Raw genomic sequence first — 20,681 nt, forward strand, 5'->3', positions numbered from 1 at the left:
ATAACAAACAGATAAACTTTATATATATATGTATAATATATAGTTATTCCAAATAACCATATAATTTACAAATAACCATTATCTGTTAAATTGAGAGTGTACCTGATGCATGAAAATGTATGCCCCTTCAACTAACAAATACCCTGTTTGAATTTTGAAAATCGAACAATTGTTTGAAGAGATATTATAAGAGCACCCCATTGCACCTCCCACAACAGTAACTTAAGGGCACCTCAATTGTTACCAGTTGGTGATGATTGGTCTAGCCTCGCATGAGGTTCCTGCATACCTCACCACTCTAGTCTCACATGCAGTCCTGATGTGAAGCCCATTATTGTTAAACAGAAACTTTTTTAATTTATTTAATGTTATTTAATTTAACGTAAATTTAATTCTATTATTTTTGAAATATTATTCATTTGATTGATTCGAATCATTCAGTTCAAACCAAGTTCACATAGTGATAGATACTCACAGTTCACTGAATTGTATGAGTTTCAGTTTTATTAGTCACAGTTCATTAAAAAGTTTGTGCTTCAGCTGGCAAATCTCCACTACTATATATATAGTTATTTTTATTTTTTTTTTTTGAGATTAAATATATCTAAAAACCTTCTCAGTTACGCCAAGAAACATGGGTAAAAATTTGGTTGTGATTGATCATGAAGGTTTTTGTTTATCCTGAACAAATAAACACCCTCTTACTCTTAATATAATAGTATTGATACATTTTAATTTACTCTTTACTTCCTCAAATAACTGTTATTAATTAATACTAATAAAATTAAATATTATTATTAATTAACCTATTATTTAATTACTATTATTAATAATTAAATATTATTATTATTAATTAAAATTTTGAAATTTTAGATATGTAATCATGAAAATATCCATAATAACCAATTTATTACTAGTTACAAACTTCAATAGCATACATTAAACTGCCAATACAAAACATTACACACTTTATTTACAGACTTTATTATTATTATATTATTTACAACTTTATTATTTACTATTACATTCTAGAGTTAGAAAAATAGACTATAACCTCTAGTAAACAGAATCATAAAAAAAAACAAATTGTCATTAGTAAAACTCAAACAAACCTGATTTACCTGTGGTTTAAGAACTTGACTGCTGTAACAATAACTATCGCTACACAGTAACACGGGACAACTTATCTGAACAAAAATAACACATAACAGTAATTCACCAAATCCACTTCCATAAATTCCTGCTTGAAATTCACAAAACCAGAATTAATACATGAAATGCACAGAAATACAAAGAACATGTCTCGTCCCTTACACATAAACAATAAAGGATTAAAATTACACACACTTGAGCAACTTGAAAAATAAAATAACATCATTCGAAATGAAAACCATCGAAATTACGCATAAAATTTTAATACAGGAACAGATTCACCATAACCTAATCCAAACAACAGCGCCAATCCAATGCCAAAACATTCAGCGCTCCTATCGTCTCTGAAAAAGCTGACGAAAAATTTAGTCATCATAGTAATCTACTATACTTTTTCGTTAAAATTGTATGTTGTATTCAATATAAAAATTGTTTGACAACTAGACCAAAAAAGAAAGATACAGTATCTAATTAAGTTTAATCTGACAAACAGAAAACTGAGTTAAAGAGTACTTTATAATTACAATTACCCACTTAAAGAAGTATTTTTTTTTTAATTAAAGCATAATGAAGAGGTTTCGACGGCCAATGCAGTCGAAAAAAAATTAGTGACTTGTACAAAAATTTACTGTTAACATGTATAGTAAAACATCATATATTATGATAACGTAACTTATTTTTTGTTGATATATACATAGACTCTTCCAAAAGTGTGTGATCGCAGCCAGATTCATTGAATTATTATTTACTTATTATGTAAATGCTAATTTAATCCATAGGAAAAGAAGTTTTAAATATTTATATGTTATGATTAACTTATATAAAGTTGTTGTCAGCACGTAGTCTTATGTTTCCGTGGTGTAGCGGTTATCACGTCTGCCTAACACGCAGAAGGTCCCCAGTTCGATCCTGGGCGGAAACAGTTTTTTTTTTTTTAATTTTCATAAATTTTTAGTTTAAGTTTTTTATTAGTTGTACATTTCTTTATATCATTTTTATTCTAATGATTACTTAGTAATCTATTCAACTAGTGAACAATAAGCAACCTTCCACCTCGTGGCCCAATGAGATGAGGATGATATGTATGACATAAATGAGGTGTGGTTTTGAATCGACTCAGGTCAACCATTCCTAACCCACCGGGTTGGTCTAGTGGTTAACGCATCTTCCCAAATCAGCTGATTTGGAAGTCGAGAGTTACAGTCTTCAAGTCCTAGTAAAGCCAGTTATTTTTACCCGGATTTGAATACTAGATCGTGGATACCGGTGTTCTTTGGTGGTTGGGTTTCAATTAGCCACACATCTCAAGAATGGTCGAACTGAGACTGTACAAGACTGCACTTCATTTACACTCATACATATCATCCTCTAAATTATTATCTAAAAGGTAATTGCCAGAGGCTAAACAGAAAAAAGAAAGAAAGGTCAATCATTCCAGCTGGCCCCCATGATGCAAGTGGTAGCATCTTGGCCTTTCATCCGGATGTCCTGGGTTCGAATCCATGTCAGGCATGGCATTTTCACACACGCTAGAAATCATTCATCTCATCCTCTGAAGCAATAACTAACAGTGGTCCCAGAGGTTAAAAAAAAAGACCACTAGACTAGCCTAGTGAACTTTTGTAAAATTTAAAAATAGTATAAGTTTCAATTCAAGCCAATTATATAAAACAACAAAAGTATTTATAACAGTAATAATTAAAAATATAGTGCATTCTTAATAAAAATGAAAATTAAACAGATGTGTTTTTTTTACAAACAACCCAACTAATAATTAACAAAGGTACTTTCTTGAATTACTGTCTGAAAAGAAGTGATAATTATATAAAAGTAATTTATGAGCAGTAATTTCAGCTCTCCTATATTAATCACATAAATTTGGAATAGATTCAGTCAACCCAGCAAATAAAGGCAAATCTTTCACATAGCATTTAGTTTTTTTTTACTAACTCACTTTTTTTTAAGCTCTTGTGGAATGTGTTCATCAGTGGCTGTTAGCACTGTTATTTGTGTTGTGAATAAATGATACCTGCTAGACATGCTGTTGTGTTAAATGTTTTGTTGTAGTGGTTGTATAAAACAAAGTCATCATATTTAAAACAAAATATCTTTTACAGGTTCATATTTGAGTAGTTTCCTGCAAAATACATTGAAAACAAATCAAGTAGAAATCAACACTGATTCAAAAACCCTCAAGCCAATTGCCAAATTAAGAGAACCTAGAGACCTCTTTTCATTACCAAAAGAATTGGACTGTCCACAACAAGCTGCAAGATGGCCAGCTGAATGCCAGGTAAAATGTGTTGATTTAAATTTTTATTATAATTTAGTTGTTCTTAAGTCAGATTTTAAAGTAAGCATTATATTTTATAAATAAGAGAAAAAGAGAAATGATAAGAAATATGACTTCTAGTTGAAGAATTTGTTTGTTGCAATTTCACAGCAGTTATGTACTATTGTTTTCATTTATGTTTAGAGTACAGATTATGATTTACTCCACACTGAAACTGTTACAGTATTAGGAAACAGGACAATTAAGATTATTTAAAATCAGACAGAATATTTGATCTGTTTATTATTAATGAAGTATCCAATAATAAAGGAGTTATTCATAAAGGAATTAAGGAAATAACTCCATAATATAATTAGAAATCTTTCTATGTAGTTCTGTATGCAGTATTTGGTATATTTTTGTATTATTACCTTGGAGCTCATGTTGTACTGATTTCATCTACTAATATGATTTTAGAAAAACAGCATACACAATACTTGGATGTTTAGTACAGAAAATTTCAATAAACAAGTTCAGATGATGAACAATTATTATTAAATAATAACACAAATTATTTGACCAATACGTAACTACACATCATAAATAAAACTACTATTTTATCTCATTTAGTCTCTTCAAATGTGAGAGTTGTTGATTACACCCCTGATTGCTAGCATGTGAATTTCAATTTATCCAGGTACACTTTTATTTTTTCCCCAGCTAAATAATTAACAAATTTAGGTTTTCTTCTTAATTTTCATTTATTTATTATAGTTTCATAATTTTAAACACTTTTATTTTGACTTTTTTTAGAACAAGGAGGAAGATTTATAAAAGTTCCTTTCTAAATTTAATTTTTATTTATTAATTTACTTTAAAAAAGATTATGAATTCAACCCGTATATTTTTTTTTTGTTTGTTCGCATATAACTTTTTTCCTATTAATCAGATTGAAATAAATCTTGTTGCAATCATTACCATGATGTTGAAAAAATTTTTCAGACACAAAAAATCATTCTGAAAATTGACAAAGAAACATTTTTGCCATCCAGCAGGTAGGTAGGGACTGTGGGAAACCTGATATTCTATATGTATGTATCACATTAGATGATGTTATATGGTCTTCTGTAGGGCGGGTAATGTGAATTTCTGCACTAGATATCTAGCACATTAATAAAGTCATCAAAAATCAGGTCTCATTTTAAACTTTCTGGACCCATATACCTTATATATAATACACAACATCTGTAGAGCCAGTGGAAATCTTATAATTCTATGTGCATCATATTATGTGGTCTTGATGTTGGTTCCATTTTTTGTTTTAAATAATTATTTTTATATCAGATTAATATATTGCAATCAGATAAAACCTCATTTGGAAAATAACCAGTAGCAGAAAATGCAATCATTCCGATGAATATTTTATAAATCAATTCCATTAAGAATGTATAAAATGTGAGACTGCAATGACCAGCTCAATTTTAAAGGAGAAAATTTCAATGACATAGAGTTTTTTAATTCTATTAAATTTTGAAAAGTAATAAATATAAATTATTGTAGGAATTGCAGTCTACTGATGAGAACAGGTCTCAAAAAGTTATGTGTTAGAATTATTGGAGTATTAGTGGATCTGTGTTAATTAAAGTTCACTAAAGTGAGATAAGCATTGCTATTTCATTTTAAAGAAAAATAACACTCTTTTAGAGGGTAATAAAGTAAGTCTGTAATTTTTTTGTCTTTGGATAGAGTCATAGGGCACAAAAGGAAAGAAACAAAGCCAAATTTTTGAGTAAGGTGAAACTGATCTATTATTATACCTGAATGATATTTATGTTCAGCCTCTGAATCTATTCATTAATAAATTCTTTAAAATATATTTGCAAGAAATGTAAATAAATAATGACCATGATTTTTAATGTAACAGATAGAAATATAAGACCTGATATCAGAAATCTGAAATATTTTTTCTAGTGAGTGAAAAGATCAAGTGATAAAAATATCTGAAAAATTGGTGATCAAGAATTTGAAATAAAATATTTTGAAGAAATTAGATCATACCAAAATTCTACAACACTTCAAATTAATAAACAGAAAGTTTAAATTCAGATAATGAATAATGCAATGAATCTGATTTGATTAGAAAATTAGTTAACAAAAAATTCAAAACAAAGAGCCAGTAGATAATATAATACCCCCAACATCAGTCTAAAATAATAATAAAATATGTTTAAATTATATTTATTATTGATAAATGTATTTAGTCTATACGTATTTAACATGTGTAAATTTTTGTGTGTTATTTGCGTTAGTTAATGAGAAAACCATAAATTGTAGTACATCTATAAATTCAAATTTCATTATTTTATTTCATTATAATTTTAATTTCATGATATTATTTCTCTTCTTTTTTTAGCGACCAAAATTTTAGATTTGTACACTTTAACAATGGCACACATTTCTTAAAATGAAACAGTATTTCCATATTTACCATATTAAAGTGCATGTGATACATTGCTACAAGATAACAATGTTGGGTTTATCTTACAATATAACAGCTTTTATATGTTCTGGGAAGCATTTGTAGGTTCTTACATTGGTATTTTGTATTTGTACATTTGTATTGTAGATCATTTTAGAACTTCTGCCTTGAACGTCTTGAACGTCTTGTCTTTCATACATTAAATGAAGTAACACTACCATACATATTTTGCAGTGTTATTAGTGAATTTGTTTCATCATAATTAACCAAATTTGACAGCCAGTCAAACATCATTATTCTAAAATTTACAGAAAAGAAAAAAACAACAAAACCAACTGAAATTTAGATTACATTGAAGAAGTGCATTATTAAATTCAGTCATATTGTTTGCATGTGATGCCATAAGAAATAAGAATGTATGTCTAATTTAAATAGGCTACATGTGCTAATATTAACTGTTGTTAATATCATATGATAAATACATTGATATTCATCATATTTGTCATAGTAGACTACAATATATGTGATTCAGTTAATAAAACGTTACATAATCAGTGAAAAACTCTAAATAAAGGCAAAAAGTGCATATAAAACAATTTCAAATACAAAAATTATGAAAATAATTTTGATAAAAAAAAATTATAATAGCCTACAATTACATCATTTTAGGCTGTTAAGGTGTTAGGGATGTGTTAACAGGTCCAGAAGCAAAAATGAATTACATTTGCAGGTATCAGATGAAAGAATCCAACACATCGACTACCTGCCACCATTGCCTGAGCTCTATTATCAACCAACAGGAAGAGAAATACAACCAAAGCCTGTTGGAGATGAGTCTGGTACAATTGTCTTCCAATATTATCCAATGAGTGCAGTTAATTATGTAAGTAAATAGAGGTTTTTTTTAATGTACAAAATACTTATTTTATAAGTATAAATCACTATACATGAATTTTTTAAAGATATATTCCTGTAAGTCAATGTCAATCACTACAATCTAACGTCTAGTGATGTATTCTATCAATATTGTGAAGACGCAAATACAGTTTAATCAGACAATAATCCATTTCTTCAGATTTATGAATCCATCACCATCAGTTGCATCAATTTTTTTTTAACATCAAGTAATGTACTGTAACAATTATATAAATGTTTTCATTTTGTCATGACCATTAACTGAAAATATATCTATGAACCTGAAAAAAACATAACTCTATTAGGCTAGTTGAATTTTTATTACTGATGATACAGTATAATATTTTTAAAATATTGATAGAAAATTTTTTTTATTAGATAATAGTGTCTTAAAATAGGCTGCAAGTTATTACATACTGTCAGTTAATCCTGTCCTATATGGTTCACAATCTTTTAGACAACACTATTAAGTTAAACTCAAGGTGTAAAGTACTTTATTAATATGAATATGCAATTCTTAAATAAAAATTAATTTTAATTTTTAAAAAAAATCTTAATCTTAATTTTATCTATTTATTATTTTATTTTATTTTTTTTTTCAGTCATTTGACTGATTTGATGCAGCTCTTCAAGATTCTATTGCCAGTTTTTTAATTTCTGTATACCCCCTACATCCAACATCAATTTGTTTTGCATATTCCAGGCATTGCCTTCCTGTTCAATTTTTCCCATTTACCTGTCCCTCCAATATCAAAACAACTATTCCAGGATGCCTTAAGATGCGGTCTATAAGTTCGTCTCTTCTTTCAGTTACATTTTTCCAAATGCTTCTTTCTTCATCAATTTGCTGCAACACCTCTTCATTTGTCACATTATCCACCCATCTGAATTTTAACATTATCCTATAGCACCACATTTCAAAAGCTTCTAATCTTTTCTTCTCAGGCACTCCGATCCTCCACATTTCACAATATATAAAGATACGCTCCAAACATACTTTCTAAAATGCTTTCCTGATGTTTAAATTAATTTTTGATATAAGTAAATTATATTTCTGACTGAAACCTTGTTTTTGCTTATGCTATTCGGTATTTTATATCACTCCTGCTTCGTCCATCTTTAGTAATTCTACTTCCTAAATAACAAAATTCTTCTACCTCCATAATCTTTTCTCCTCCTATTTTCACATTCAGTGGTCCATCTTTGTTATTTCTACTACATTTCATTACTTTTGTTTTGTTCTTGTTTATTTTCATACGGTAGTTCTTGTGTAGGACTTCATCCATCCCATACATTGTTTCTTCTAAATCTTTTTTACTCTCAGCTAGAATTACTATATCATCAGGAAATTGTAGCATCTTTATCTTTTCACCTTGCATTGTTACTTCAGATCTAAACTGTTCTTTAATATCATTAACTGCTACTTAAGTTACTTGTAGGAGTTCCTCTCTTATCACAGCTTCTTTCATATGCTCTTCAATTATTATTGTTGCAGTTTGGTTCCTGTAAATGTTAGCAATTGTTCTTTTATCTCTGTACTTGAACCCTACATTTTTAAAAATGCTGAACATTTTATTCCAGTCTGCGTTATCAAATGCCTTTTCTAAGTCTATAAATGCCGTGTATATTAGTTTTTTCCTTTAATATTCCTTCTATTATTAATGTGAGTGCTAAAATTGCTTTCCTTGTCCCCCTATACTTTTCCTGAAACCAAATTGGTCTTCTCCTAACATTTCTTCCACTCTTCTCTCAATTCTTCTGTACAGAATTCTAGTTAAAATTTTTGATGCATGAGTAGTTAAGCTAATTGTTCTGTATTTTTCACATTTATCTACTCCTGCTTACTTTGGTATCATAACAATAACACTCTTTTTGAAGTCTGATGGTACTTCCCCTTTTTCGTAAATATTGCACACCAGTTTGTATAGTCTATCTATCTCTTCCTCACCTGCACTATGCAGTAATTCTGTAGGTATCCCATCTATCCCAGGAGCCTTTCTCCCATTCAAATCCTTTAATGCTCTATTAAATTCAGATCTCAATATTGTATCCATCATTTCATCCTCTTCAATTTCCTCTTCTTCCTCTATAACACCAGTTTCTAATTCATTTTCTGTGTATAATTCTTCAATATATTTCACCCACCTATCAACCTTCTCTATCATATTATAAATCAGTGTACAATCTTTATTTTACATATTATTAGATTTTAACTTATGTAACATGAAATTCTTCTTAACTTTCCTGTATGCTCCATCTATTTTACCAATGATCATTTCTCTATCCACTTGTGAACACTTTTCTTTAATCCATTCTTCTTTTGCTAATTTGCACTTCCTGTTTATACTATTTCTTAATTGTTAATAGGTCCTTCTTCATTACTAGCATTCTTATACTTTCTACGCTCATCCATCAGCTGCAATGTATCCTCTGATATCTAAGATTTTCTACCGGTTCTCTTTTTCCTGCCTAAGTTTACTTCTGCTGATTTAAGAATTGCCTTTTTAACTTTCTTCCATTCTTCTTCTATATTTTCTACCTCATCTTTTTTACTCAGACCTCTTGGAATGTCCTTTTCAAAAATCTTCTTTACCTCCTCTTCCTCAAGCTTTTCTAAATTCCACTGAATCATCTGGCACCTTTTCTTCAGGTTTTTAAACCCCAATGTAAATTTCATTATCACTAAATTATGGTCGCTATCAATGTCTGCTCCTGGATATGCTTTGCAGTATCGTCCAGCTTTTTCCGTTTGTATATTCTTCTATTATGATTTTTAAACTGGATATTGGCAATTACTAAATTATACTTTGTGTAAAACTCAATAAGTTAATCCCCTCTTTTATTTCTTTTGCCCAGCCCACATTCACTCAAATTTTTGAACTACTCAACTCTCTTCCTTATTTTCTTGTTCGTTATGAAATCTACTCTTGCCTGCTTTTTATTTGACACTGAGTTAACTATTCTAAAATCACCTGACCAAAAGTCATTTTCCTCTTCCTACTGAACCTTGCTAATTACTACTACATCTACATTTAACCTAACCATTTCCCTCCTCAAATTTTCTAATCTACCAACTTTTATAGGCTTCTAACATTCCATATTCATAGAATATTATTTTTTAGTTTTCTGGTGAACCCTTCCTTAACAGTCGTCCCCACCCAGAGATCCAAACGGTAGACTAGTTTACCTCCAGAATATTTTATCAAGAAAGGCGCCTCCATCTTTGTTGCATGAAAATGTAGAGAGCTATATTTTCTTAGAAAAAAAACAGCTGTAGTTTTCCATTGCTTTCAGCTGCGCGGTACTTAGAAGATTGAGTGATGTTGGTGTTGCTGTTTAAGTCTTCCTGACCTACCCCCTTAACAGCTATTGAAAGAGCTGCTGTACTCTTTCAGGAATCATTCCTTAGTCTGGCTCTCAACAGATACTACTCCAATATGGTTGCACCTTCGGTCCAGCTATTCTGTATGACTGAGCACTCAAGCCCCCTCACCATCGGCAAGGTCTCATAATTCATAGAAGGGAATTATTATTATTATTATTATTTATTATCTATTTATTTACTTATTATTTTTTTAAATCTTAATTAAAATGAATTATACCTTTATCTTGATTTGAATTTTGCACCATTACAGATCAGCTGTCATAACAAATGATAATGATATTAACTCATTCTATTAATAATGGATAACTGAACATTTTGGTTATAGTTTCTAAAAAAAATTTAACTTATATAAGATCTTTAGTTGTTAATCTTATATCTTCTTTTAAAAGATCCCCACCCAATAAAAAATCCTTAAAAATTGATATTTCTGCAGAATAAGACATTGAATATGGGACAAACAAAATAAGATCTGACATTTCTTAAAAGTCAGTACTTAAATCAGAAGAAGAACATATAAGTTATGAAGATAGATTTATAAAAAGTGCATGCCAAACTAGTCAAAATGGATTCAGGGATGATCAAATTTGATATTTCCATTGAAATCAGAAAACCAAACTTTTTTTGTGATCACAATATTTCCTTTATTTTGTACAAGGAGGTAAAACTTAACACAGGACAGATTAAAAATCACTTTCTGCTTGATTAAAGTACACTATTTTTAAGCATTTAAATATATTAATGACTTCTTTTATATCACTCATAGATTGGTTAAATTTAACACATTTTTTGATTGAACATATTGTACATTAAATAATATATGCCTTGGTAACTGTTTTTAACTCAGAAAAGTCAACATCTGACACAAACAGGGAAAATGGTAGCACCAACCCATTGAAGATAAAAATTCTATAGAAGATTTCAGATGTCAGTCTTTGAAATGTTATATTTAGTAACTTTGGTCCAGTAAATAAAATAATACTTTTTTATTTATCAATAAAAAGTTGGTAGTTCACAAATGTTAGCTTTCTAACTTAGCAGAAGAGCAAAAGACTTCTATTTCAATCAAACTTTTAATTTTCCAAATTTTATTGTACTTAAAGATGTAGGAGCAATAATAACTTATTATTACAATATGTTATAATAATATTGTAATAATTGTTATGACTAAACATCATTAACATATAGTTTATATTAACATCTATTAATTACACACTTTTTCCAAGGAAAATAATTACAATGTTTAGTTAAAACATTTATAAATTTTAAATTATTTCAGATTTTTACATATATACAGAGTGTGAAGTTTTTTGAATTGTCATACAGAAGCTAATTAGCTCTATCATTTATCATTGATACAAATAATAATGTTATACAAATAAAAACTCAAAATACAAAAACAACTTGCTGAATTTATAAACTTACATTGTTCAAATTATTCACTAATGTTAATTATGTCCTAACACTTAACATTTTTGTGCTGATAAAAACTCCATGAAATAATTTTTCAGTTTAGTAGATCAAGTGTTGGCGGAAGTCGTTATTTTTTACCTTCATGTAATACAGAGAGAGAAGATGACCTACGATTTGAATCAAGATTTGAGTCTGGAAACCTTGCTAAAGCAGTCAGAATAACAGAAACATATTACGAGCTATATCTTCGAACTGACCTTTATACTAATCGCCATATGCAGTGGTTTTATTTCCGGATAGAAAATACTAGAAAAAGTCGTATTTACAGGTGAATATTAATATGACTGTACATCATTATTATTAGTTTATTTTTTTATTTACACTGAATATTTCTCAACATCAAGCCTTGTTGAATCACCTAAATAATAGAAATACATATTGTGGGATGGTAATTTATAGGTACAATAACTCTTATATACATTTGGTTTTTAGATAATTCATCTAGATAATATGTACAACAAATATTTTTAGCTACACACTTCAATCAAAAATGAAAGAATTGAGTACAATGAGAAATGCATGATTACTGTAGAAAATATTTTAACTAATATCAGTTAATATGAAATTCAGCTATGTTGTATAAAAAGGAATTTGCAGTTAAAAATTTCCCACCATTTACAGTTGATCAATTTTTTTTTCAGTTATTTTCAATGTAATTAATTAATTTTTTTACCTTTATTTGATTCATCGAGAAATTTTTCAGATTGATGATAAATTCTTTTTTATAATGTATGATGTTGCATAGCTATTGATATCATTATAAGTTCACCAAGCTCCATTTTGAGGAATTAATAAACAGGGTTTATGATTTTAAAGCTATATTTTTACTACAATATTACCCTAATAGCTGTAGAATAGCTATTAGAAGTATAAGATTATAGTGAGTTTGTTACACTTCTGTTACAGCAAACTGTTATCATAATTCTTTTCCAACTACAACTTCAAAGATTGTTTCTGTTAGTCACAACTCATTAAGGTAGTAGATTACAAAAACACTTTTCAGAAACTTCTAGCAGTCAGCAGTCAGTTAAACTTTTTTAAAGAAAAGAAATGTTTATTCTGTTTAATAATTATTATTATAATTAATAATTATTTTTAATCATTCAATACTGTTTTTTTGTCTGGGGAACATCTTTGAAAACTGTTTTACTGTTATGAAATTCCTTAACATCATGTTGGTGATTGATTATATACTTGTTGAGCCTCACAAGAATAATTGAAAATAAAAGTGGTGAATTTATTTTCAAATTAGAATTTTTAACATCAACTAATCATCAAGTAAAACCTACTATCCACAACCAACTGCTGTATTGCTTATTCTTTTATTTTTCATTTTAGCTTCTGACAGTACAGCAGAGATTTTTTCTATTGGACAAATAATTACTAATAAAAATAAAAATCTGTTTTCAGGATATCTATAGTAAATCTTTCTAAGGCAGAAAGCTTGTACAGTGTTGGAATGCGTCCACTTTTTTATTCTACAAAGGATGCAGTACTAAATAAGATTGGGTGGAGAAGATGTGGGGAAAATATAACTTATTTCCGTAATGATGATAAGTAAGTAATTACAAATAGCTATAAAATAAATTATCAAAAGATTAATTCCATAAATAGCAATTTACTTTAGAAACAGCTCATGTTAACATTCTATTTTATATGTATACTAGCCAGCTCATCAAGCTAGAAACTCAACCCTCGGGGTTCAAGTAAACCCTGAAGCCAACCCAGGGGCATAACTGGGGCCTACTGCAGGGCTGCAGAGCTCACCATTCCCAATTTTGCCAGAGAGACCGGCACTCTGGACACCTGCAGAGCTTGCTTTGTCGGCATTCCTGTCTACCCAGAGGGCTCTACTCCCTGAACTCCCGCACTCTTCATTATCCTCATGTACTGTAAGTTATTATTCTTGATAGAATAATACTGATAAATAACAAAGCATTCAGGATTTATAGAAACCTGAAAAAACTAAATCTACAAAAGACAAAATAGTAGTAACTACGGTAACTGAAGTACAAACACCTTTAATGACGAAAAATTCATAACTCATATTTCATATTCATATTTCTTCGTCATGGTGGCAGAAATATAATATGAAATAAAAGGATTAATCAATTTTTTCTTTAATAAATATCTTTAATTCACAATTTCACCCTTCTTAATAGCGAAGAAGTACTGAATATTTTTAACTTCTTAACTAACCTTCAAGGGAGCTAGGGCATCTGTCTACGGCTTAAAACCTTCAATGGGATAATACGAATGTATACAGATTTGAAAGTAATCGGTCAGTCGGTTCTCGCGTGATGCGACAACAAACAAACAGATAAACTTTATATATACACATCAAATACCCCGTTTGAATTTTGAAAATCGGAAGATTGGTTGCGAAGATATAACAACATTCCGATTAATCGTGATCTGTTAGATCGAGAATGTACCACCTGATACATGGAAAAAATAGCCTTCAACCTATTAACAAATACCCCGTTAGAATTTTTAAAATCGGATTGTTATTTGCAGAAATATTGTAAGAGCACTCCATTCCACCTCCCAATACATGATCCTAAGGGTACCTGTTTGTTACTAGTTAATGGTGATAATTGGTCTAACCCTCCACGATGTGTTCGCATACCTCACCATTATAATCTCACACATAGTCCTCACGGGAAGATCATTATTGTTAAACAGAATTTTTTAAATTTATTTAATTTAACGTAAATTTAATTATATTATTTTCTTTATATTATTCATTCGATTGATTTGAATCATTCAGTTCAACCCAGCTCACACAGTAATATATACTCACAGTTCATTAATTGAATTCATTAAAGTTTTTGCTTCAACAGTTAAATCTCCACTACAGCGTATATATAATATACATATAGTTTTCAAGATAAAATATGTTACCTAACCTTCTCAGTTATGCCAAGAAACATGGGTAAAAATTTGATTGCAATTTATTGAGTAGTTTTTATTTTGTTTATCCTGAACAAATATAATTAATAATAATATAGTTAATTTATGGTAAAGTAATTAAAAATGTATTGGCTACTGTGCGTGAATATCGCGAAAATTATCCAGATCGAAGAGTAAAACATTTGAGGCTTCTTTTGAGAGACGAGTTCGAGAAACGAGTATATTTAAATCACAACAATTTGATTCTGGTCGTGAACGTTTTGTGAGAAATGCAATTTCTGAAGAATTAGTATTGAATGCGGTACAAGTATTTCCTACCTCAAGCATCAGAGAAGGTTGTGTTACAACATCGCTTTCGTGTTTCGCAATCAAGTGTGTGATGCGTTACGGGAGCAATTATCCATTTCAAACAATTCGCGTGCAAGAGTTATTACTACCTGATTTTGATAAACGGATGAAATTTTGTCGATTGTCAATTTAAAAATGTGAACATCATTTCCATTTCCTAAGTAATATTCTAATTACTGATGAATCCTGTTTTACAAGAAATATCATTCAAATTATCGAAACACTCACATTTGGGCAGATGAAAATCAACATGAGATTGCTGCAAGTCATTTCCAACACACATTTTTGTTTAATGTGTGGTATGGTCTTGATGATAATCTCACAGGCACTTAATTCTTACTGCCAAGGCTCAATGGAAAGCTGAACTTGAATTATTTGCAAACAAATCTGGTGGACTTCTTGGAAGATATTCCACTTGCAGATTGAGTGCAGATGTTATTTTTAAGTGGTGGCGCACCTGCTCACTACTGTATTGATATGATGACTCATTTAAATAACACATTTAGTAAGCAATAATTGGTCGAAACCGACCAGTATAATGGCCACCTTGATCTCCCGATGTCATACCAGCGGACGTTTTCCTTTGGGGTTGGATGAAGTTGTTAGTCTATTCCGCTCGTATTGGCACACAAGAAGAATTGATACATCGTATATTAGAAGCTGGAGCTACTGTTAGGATAATAATGATGCTATTAGACGTGTCCAGCTAGCATGGATTTGCCGAATTGAACTATGCATTGAACAGAGTGGCCTCATTGAGCTACGGCTTTGAAGAAGTGCATGCAGCTTTATCATTATCAAGTAACCATTTAGATATTTAATTATTTTTAGAAAAACTCTGATGTGGACACCACATAACTTCCTTGTACGCCTATTAAATTACATACACACATTTAAAAAAATTAATAGTCATAACATTTTATTTCACTAATAACTTCTGAATTTTTTCATTTTTTTAATTGTCATTATTGAATTATTATTTATTGTAATTTTTTTTACAATCAGAGGTTAATAATTACTAATAAATCAGTATATTTAAATTTAAAAAAAAGTTAGATGATAAAGGAAATGAAGTCGGATTCGAACTGATGTACCTTCCCTTGTATGATCCAAATATGTCGTTAATTAAAATTTTATTTGGCAATAACTCTAAAACCAATGAAAATAAGTACCACTAATAACATGTCGTTGAAAAGCTCTCAATGAGGGCTTATTACTAAAGTTAAGAAAATTTTCAAAATAAATTTTTTGGATTTTGAGCTTTTTTGGACACTTTTGGTCCAGTCGATTGTAATCAAAAGGGAAAGTGCACAACTAAATGTTACAACAGTCCTAAATCCAAAATTTCAACATCCTACAGCTAATCGTTTTTGAGTTATGCGAAATACATACGTACATATGTCACGCCGAAACTAGTCAAAATAGATTCAGGAATGGTGAAAATGTATATTTCCGTTGAAATCTGAAAACCGAAATTTTTCGCGATCCTCTACTTCGAACAAGCAAGTAAAAAAACCAAAGTACGTGATTTTTATTTTTTTAAATCTATTTTTTATTCTTTTTTACTTCCTTGTACGAAGTAAAGAAGTATTGTGATCGCAAAAAATTTCGGTTTTCTGATTTAAACGGAAATATCCATCTTGATAATTTCTTAATCCATTTCGACTAGTTTCGACGTGACGTTTGTACATATGTATCTCGTATAACTCAAAAACGATTAGACGTAGAATGTTAAAATTTTGGATTTAGAACTATTGTAACATCCAGTTGTACACCTCCCCTTTTGATTGTAATCTACTGGAACAAAATCCAAATTCTTTGGATTTTGTAATTTTTCTTAACTGCAGTAATAAGCCCTCATTGAGAGCTTTTCAACGATATAACAAAAGTGGTACTTATTTTCATTGGTTCCAGAGTTATAGCCAAATAAAACTTTAATGAAATATTTGGATCTTACAAGTGAAAGGCACATCAGTTCAAAACAGACTTCATCTCCTTTTTTTCTTAATTTTTTTAATTTAAATATATTGAATTATTTATAATTATTAACCTCTGACTGTGAAAACATTTTTACAATAAATAATAATAACACCACGAAAAAATATCAGAAGTTATTAATGAAATAAAATGTTATGTACTTTTCATTTTAAAAATGTGTTTATGTAATTTAATAAGTGTACAAGAAAGTAATGTGGTGTCCACATCAGATTTTTTTTTTGTTATTCATAAGTTTTCTACTTGTTTTCATTTACATTATAGTGTTCAAACATTAATGAAAATTATTCTGTTTATAATCGTATCACTTTTCCAATCCAGTTTGTGTGTTTTGTTTTTTATTAAAGCTGAACTTTCCAAATTTGTGTTTAATTTTAGTAAATATTATTTATATCAATTATCTCAGAATTAAATTTTCTACATAGTTAACTAGAAATTTTTATTTGCTTATTGGTAAATTAACAAAAAGTTATTTTATTCCAAAGCTAAAAAAAGTTTATTTTCCAAAAAGGGTTTTCGTGTTTTATCCCTTTTTCTTAAGATGTAAATGAGATAGAGGTCTGGGACAACTTTTACATTTTTTAGATAAAAAAATCCATAAGGAAGCACCAAATGTACCCATTGATTTGTACCCCAAGAATTTTAGTACGGTTTAATTTCACAGAAAGAGCAGAAAGCAGGGCTAAATGTTTCATGAGCCGAAATTCGATAACAAACTGTTTTCTGATCTTTGTTTATATGAACTTTTTTCTTATTTTTGGCAATAGAATCATCTCCAAAGAGATTGATGTACAGTTTGCAATCACTATATATGTGTGTGTATATATATATATATATATATATATATATGAATCAAATATAATTACTTGCAAATAAAATCAGTGACTCAGTGTTAAGCTAACAAGAAATAAATAGAAAGAAATGTTGTTTGTTTCAATTTTATGGCATTGTCTTCAATTTAAATTTTGGATTTATATAATAAATAATGAAGTGACTAAAAATGTTTTACATTTAACAAACAACTTAAAATTTTAAGAAAGACTTAGATAATTTCAACAATAAAAAACTGCGCCAGGAAAACTAATTCAAAATACATTCAACTTAAAACAACTACATAAATTCATCAAAAACTAATTTTAATCTATATAATATTGCTGGAAATGTATCTACAATAACATTTATATCTATAAAGATGCTGAAGGGGTTTTTCAATTTATAAAGCTTTACAATTTTAACAAGAGCAATTATTTTCCAATAATTATTTAACCAGTATATATTTTTCCAGTGATTAACTTTCAACAACATGAAAATGCATGTCATTCAAAAGCATGGCAGAATATGTGTCCAATACCAGTGTTGAACCATTTGTTGTTTACTTACTTTAATTCATTTTTCATAATTTAACCTGAAATAAAACATGTAGTGGAGTAATCAAAGTTGTAAAATACTTCAAAAGATTAAAGTAAAATTTATTTATTTTTACATTCTAGATATTACCTATTATTTGATTATTATTTTTCTTACTTCTAGAAATGGTGATGAAGAAAATGGAAGTTTTACATTAACTTTCAATTTGGAATTTCCACATGACTGTGATATTGTCTACCTTGCACACTGTTACCCTTACACTTACACAGATTTGCAAGATTACCTCATAAAATTGCAGGTAGGTACCAAGAAATATATTTGAAATTTTTTAACCACATAAATATCATATATGCAATAAAAAATTAAGATCTGGAAATTTCATCAACTGTGTTCTGTCATAATTTTTACAATTTGAAACTAAATATAATAACTGTATATAAGGTAATAAACATATAATTGTGTAATTAGTTTGTGAGGTTATTTGATTTTTATCAGTATTAGATTAGACATCAAAGAAAGCTTATGATGCACTTGAGAATGATTCTAAGCTAAGCATTATGAGACAATTAGTTTCTTCCCAGAATAAAAATTGAAAACTAATATTATAATTACTCTAAACTCTATTTTATTGTACTCTTAAAATTTTTAATCTATTTTTTTTTTTAATGTTCTTACACATCCTCATATAATCTTCAGCTACTTTTAACAAAGAATAAAGGGAACTGATTAAATCAAGTTTTAATACTCTTATCATATATCCTCATTATATGTATACATGATAGGTGCAGTGAAATATCTGTTAACAATTCAAGTTAACAGAATTATGAATATACTATAATAAAAAATATGAAAAATTATTAACAAAAGATCAAACTTTCTTTTTTGTGCTTGTATCTTAAATTAAATATTAATTTATTTTCACAGTGTTAAAATCTAATCATACAATAATTTCATACCTTTTTTAGCTACTGATAACTGTTTTATGATTTTTTGTCTCACAGAATCATCCTATAAAATCTAGTTACAGTAAACTGAGGTTGCTGTGTCGTTCTTTAGCAGGGAATAATGTATATTACCTTACTGTAACTTCTCCATCACCAATTGATGAACCTAAGGTGAGATTGACAACATAGAATGATTATATAAAATTAACTCAATACTTATTAACAGGATGTAACAGCAGAATTTTTAAATTACCTCCCTGTAGGAGAACATAAAAAAATTTCAGATAGTAATAGTAACTGTTACTAACAAAATTTTAGAGATAATTTTTAGTATCTGAAATTTTTCTGAACTGAAAACATTTGAATGATATTTATCAGAAGTAACTGGAAAAGAAAAAAATTGTATGATAATAGAAATTATGTAATTCATAACATTATTCACCTGTACTATTCCAACATGAGTGATATCTTTTAGATAGGAATGTATAAATAACTGCAATGTATAAACAACTGCAAGTAATTTTTTCCAGTCTTCTACTAATTTTTTTTTTTTTTGATAGCTTTACGATGCTTTACACGAACTACAATCGCAATAAATTATTCATTCTAAGTTTACAGGATATATAAGCCCATCGAGGTGGTCTAGTGGTAAACTCATCATGGGAAATCAGTTGTTGATTTCTGATGACAGCTGATTTAGATACATCCTGTCAGTTTTGATCAATCTGACAGCTCATTTTTGAAGATTCTGAGATTCAGATCCTAAAAAAAGTACTAACTTTTATTAGATATTTACATTACTTTTATATGGATTTGAATACTGCACAGAACATAGCGATGTACTTTTGTGGTTGGAGTTCAATTAACCACACATCTCAGGAATGGTTGACCTAAGTCTGTACAAAGTCACACTTCATTTACACATCATTCTCATCTCATTTAGCCAGGTGGGGGGGGGGGGTTGCTTATTGTTCACTAATTGAACAGATTGCAATGTACACATTAGGAATAAAAAAAGGGGGAAAAAAAGTTGATGCATTAAATTAATAGTACTAATAGTAAAATAAGTAATCTGGTATTTAAACTGTTCAAATAATTCACTTTCAGAAATTGAATCTTCCTTGAAATTAGACCAATCCAATATTTTTACAATGATATTAGATACTCTTTTGCACAATACTTCCAAAAGTTTATGCATCTACCTAATTAAATATATGCAAGGTCAAGTCTGAAGATAAATATATAAAATGGATAGTCTGGATTTCCTAAGGTATAATTAAAATTTAGCCTGTTCAATTTTGTGTTGTTGTTTGTCTTGAAAAAATTTTTAGACTCTTTATTTGAGAGGTTTTTAGTTAAATCTGGAAAAATTCTATTTTTTTAGCTCTGATTCCATAGAGCTTACTCTTAAGTTGATTAAAAATTGATAAGTTTATAATC

General features: G+C 29.0%; 2 protein-coding genes and 1 non-coding gene across 3 annotated transcripts in view; 2 read left to right on the forward strand and 1 right to left on the reverse strand.

Moving 5' to 3' along the window:
* Positions 1-1,441, reverse strand: part of LOC142319167 (uncharacterized) — a 122,725-nt gene extending 121,284 nt beyond the window's left edge. Inside the window, exon 1 of the mRNA XM_075356152.1 lies at positions 1,122-1,441. The gene's annotated coding sequence lies outside the window, so the exon portion shown is untranslated. The remainder of the gene's footprint in view (positions 1-1,121) is intronic.
* The window catches only part of Nna1 (Nna1 carboxypeptidase), an 80,262-nt gene that overhangs the window by 42,141 nt on the left and 17,440 nt on the right, over positions 1-20,681 (forward strand). The window contains exons 2-7 of the mRNA XM_075357611.1: positions 3,270-3,445; positions 6,634-6,786; positions 11,712-11,941; positions 13,084-13,230; positions 18,460-18,595; positions 19,299-19,412. Coding sequence (XP_075213726.1) covers positions 3,270-3,445; positions 6,634-6,786; positions 11,712-11,941; positions 13,084-13,230; positions 18,460-18,595; positions 19,299-19,412 — 956 coding nt within the window. The remainder of the gene's footprint in view (positions 1-3,269; positions 3,446-6,633; positions 6,787-11,711; positions 11,942-13,083; positions 13,231-18,459; positions 18,596-19,298; positions 19,413-20,681) is intronic.
* TRNAV-AAC (transfer RNA valine (anticodon AAC)) lies at positions 2,002-2,074 on the forward strand. Its single transcript has one exon. It is a non-coding gene; the product is annotated as a tRNA-Val (tRNA).

This window comes from Lycorma delicatula, chromosome 2 (genome assembly GCF_047948215.1).
Source record: "Lycorma delicatula isolate Av1 chromosome 2, ASM4794821v1, whole genome shotgun sequence".
NCBI classification, from domain to species: Eukaryota; Metazoa; Arthropoda; class Insecta; order Hemiptera; family Fulgoridae; genus Lycorma; species Lycorma delicatula.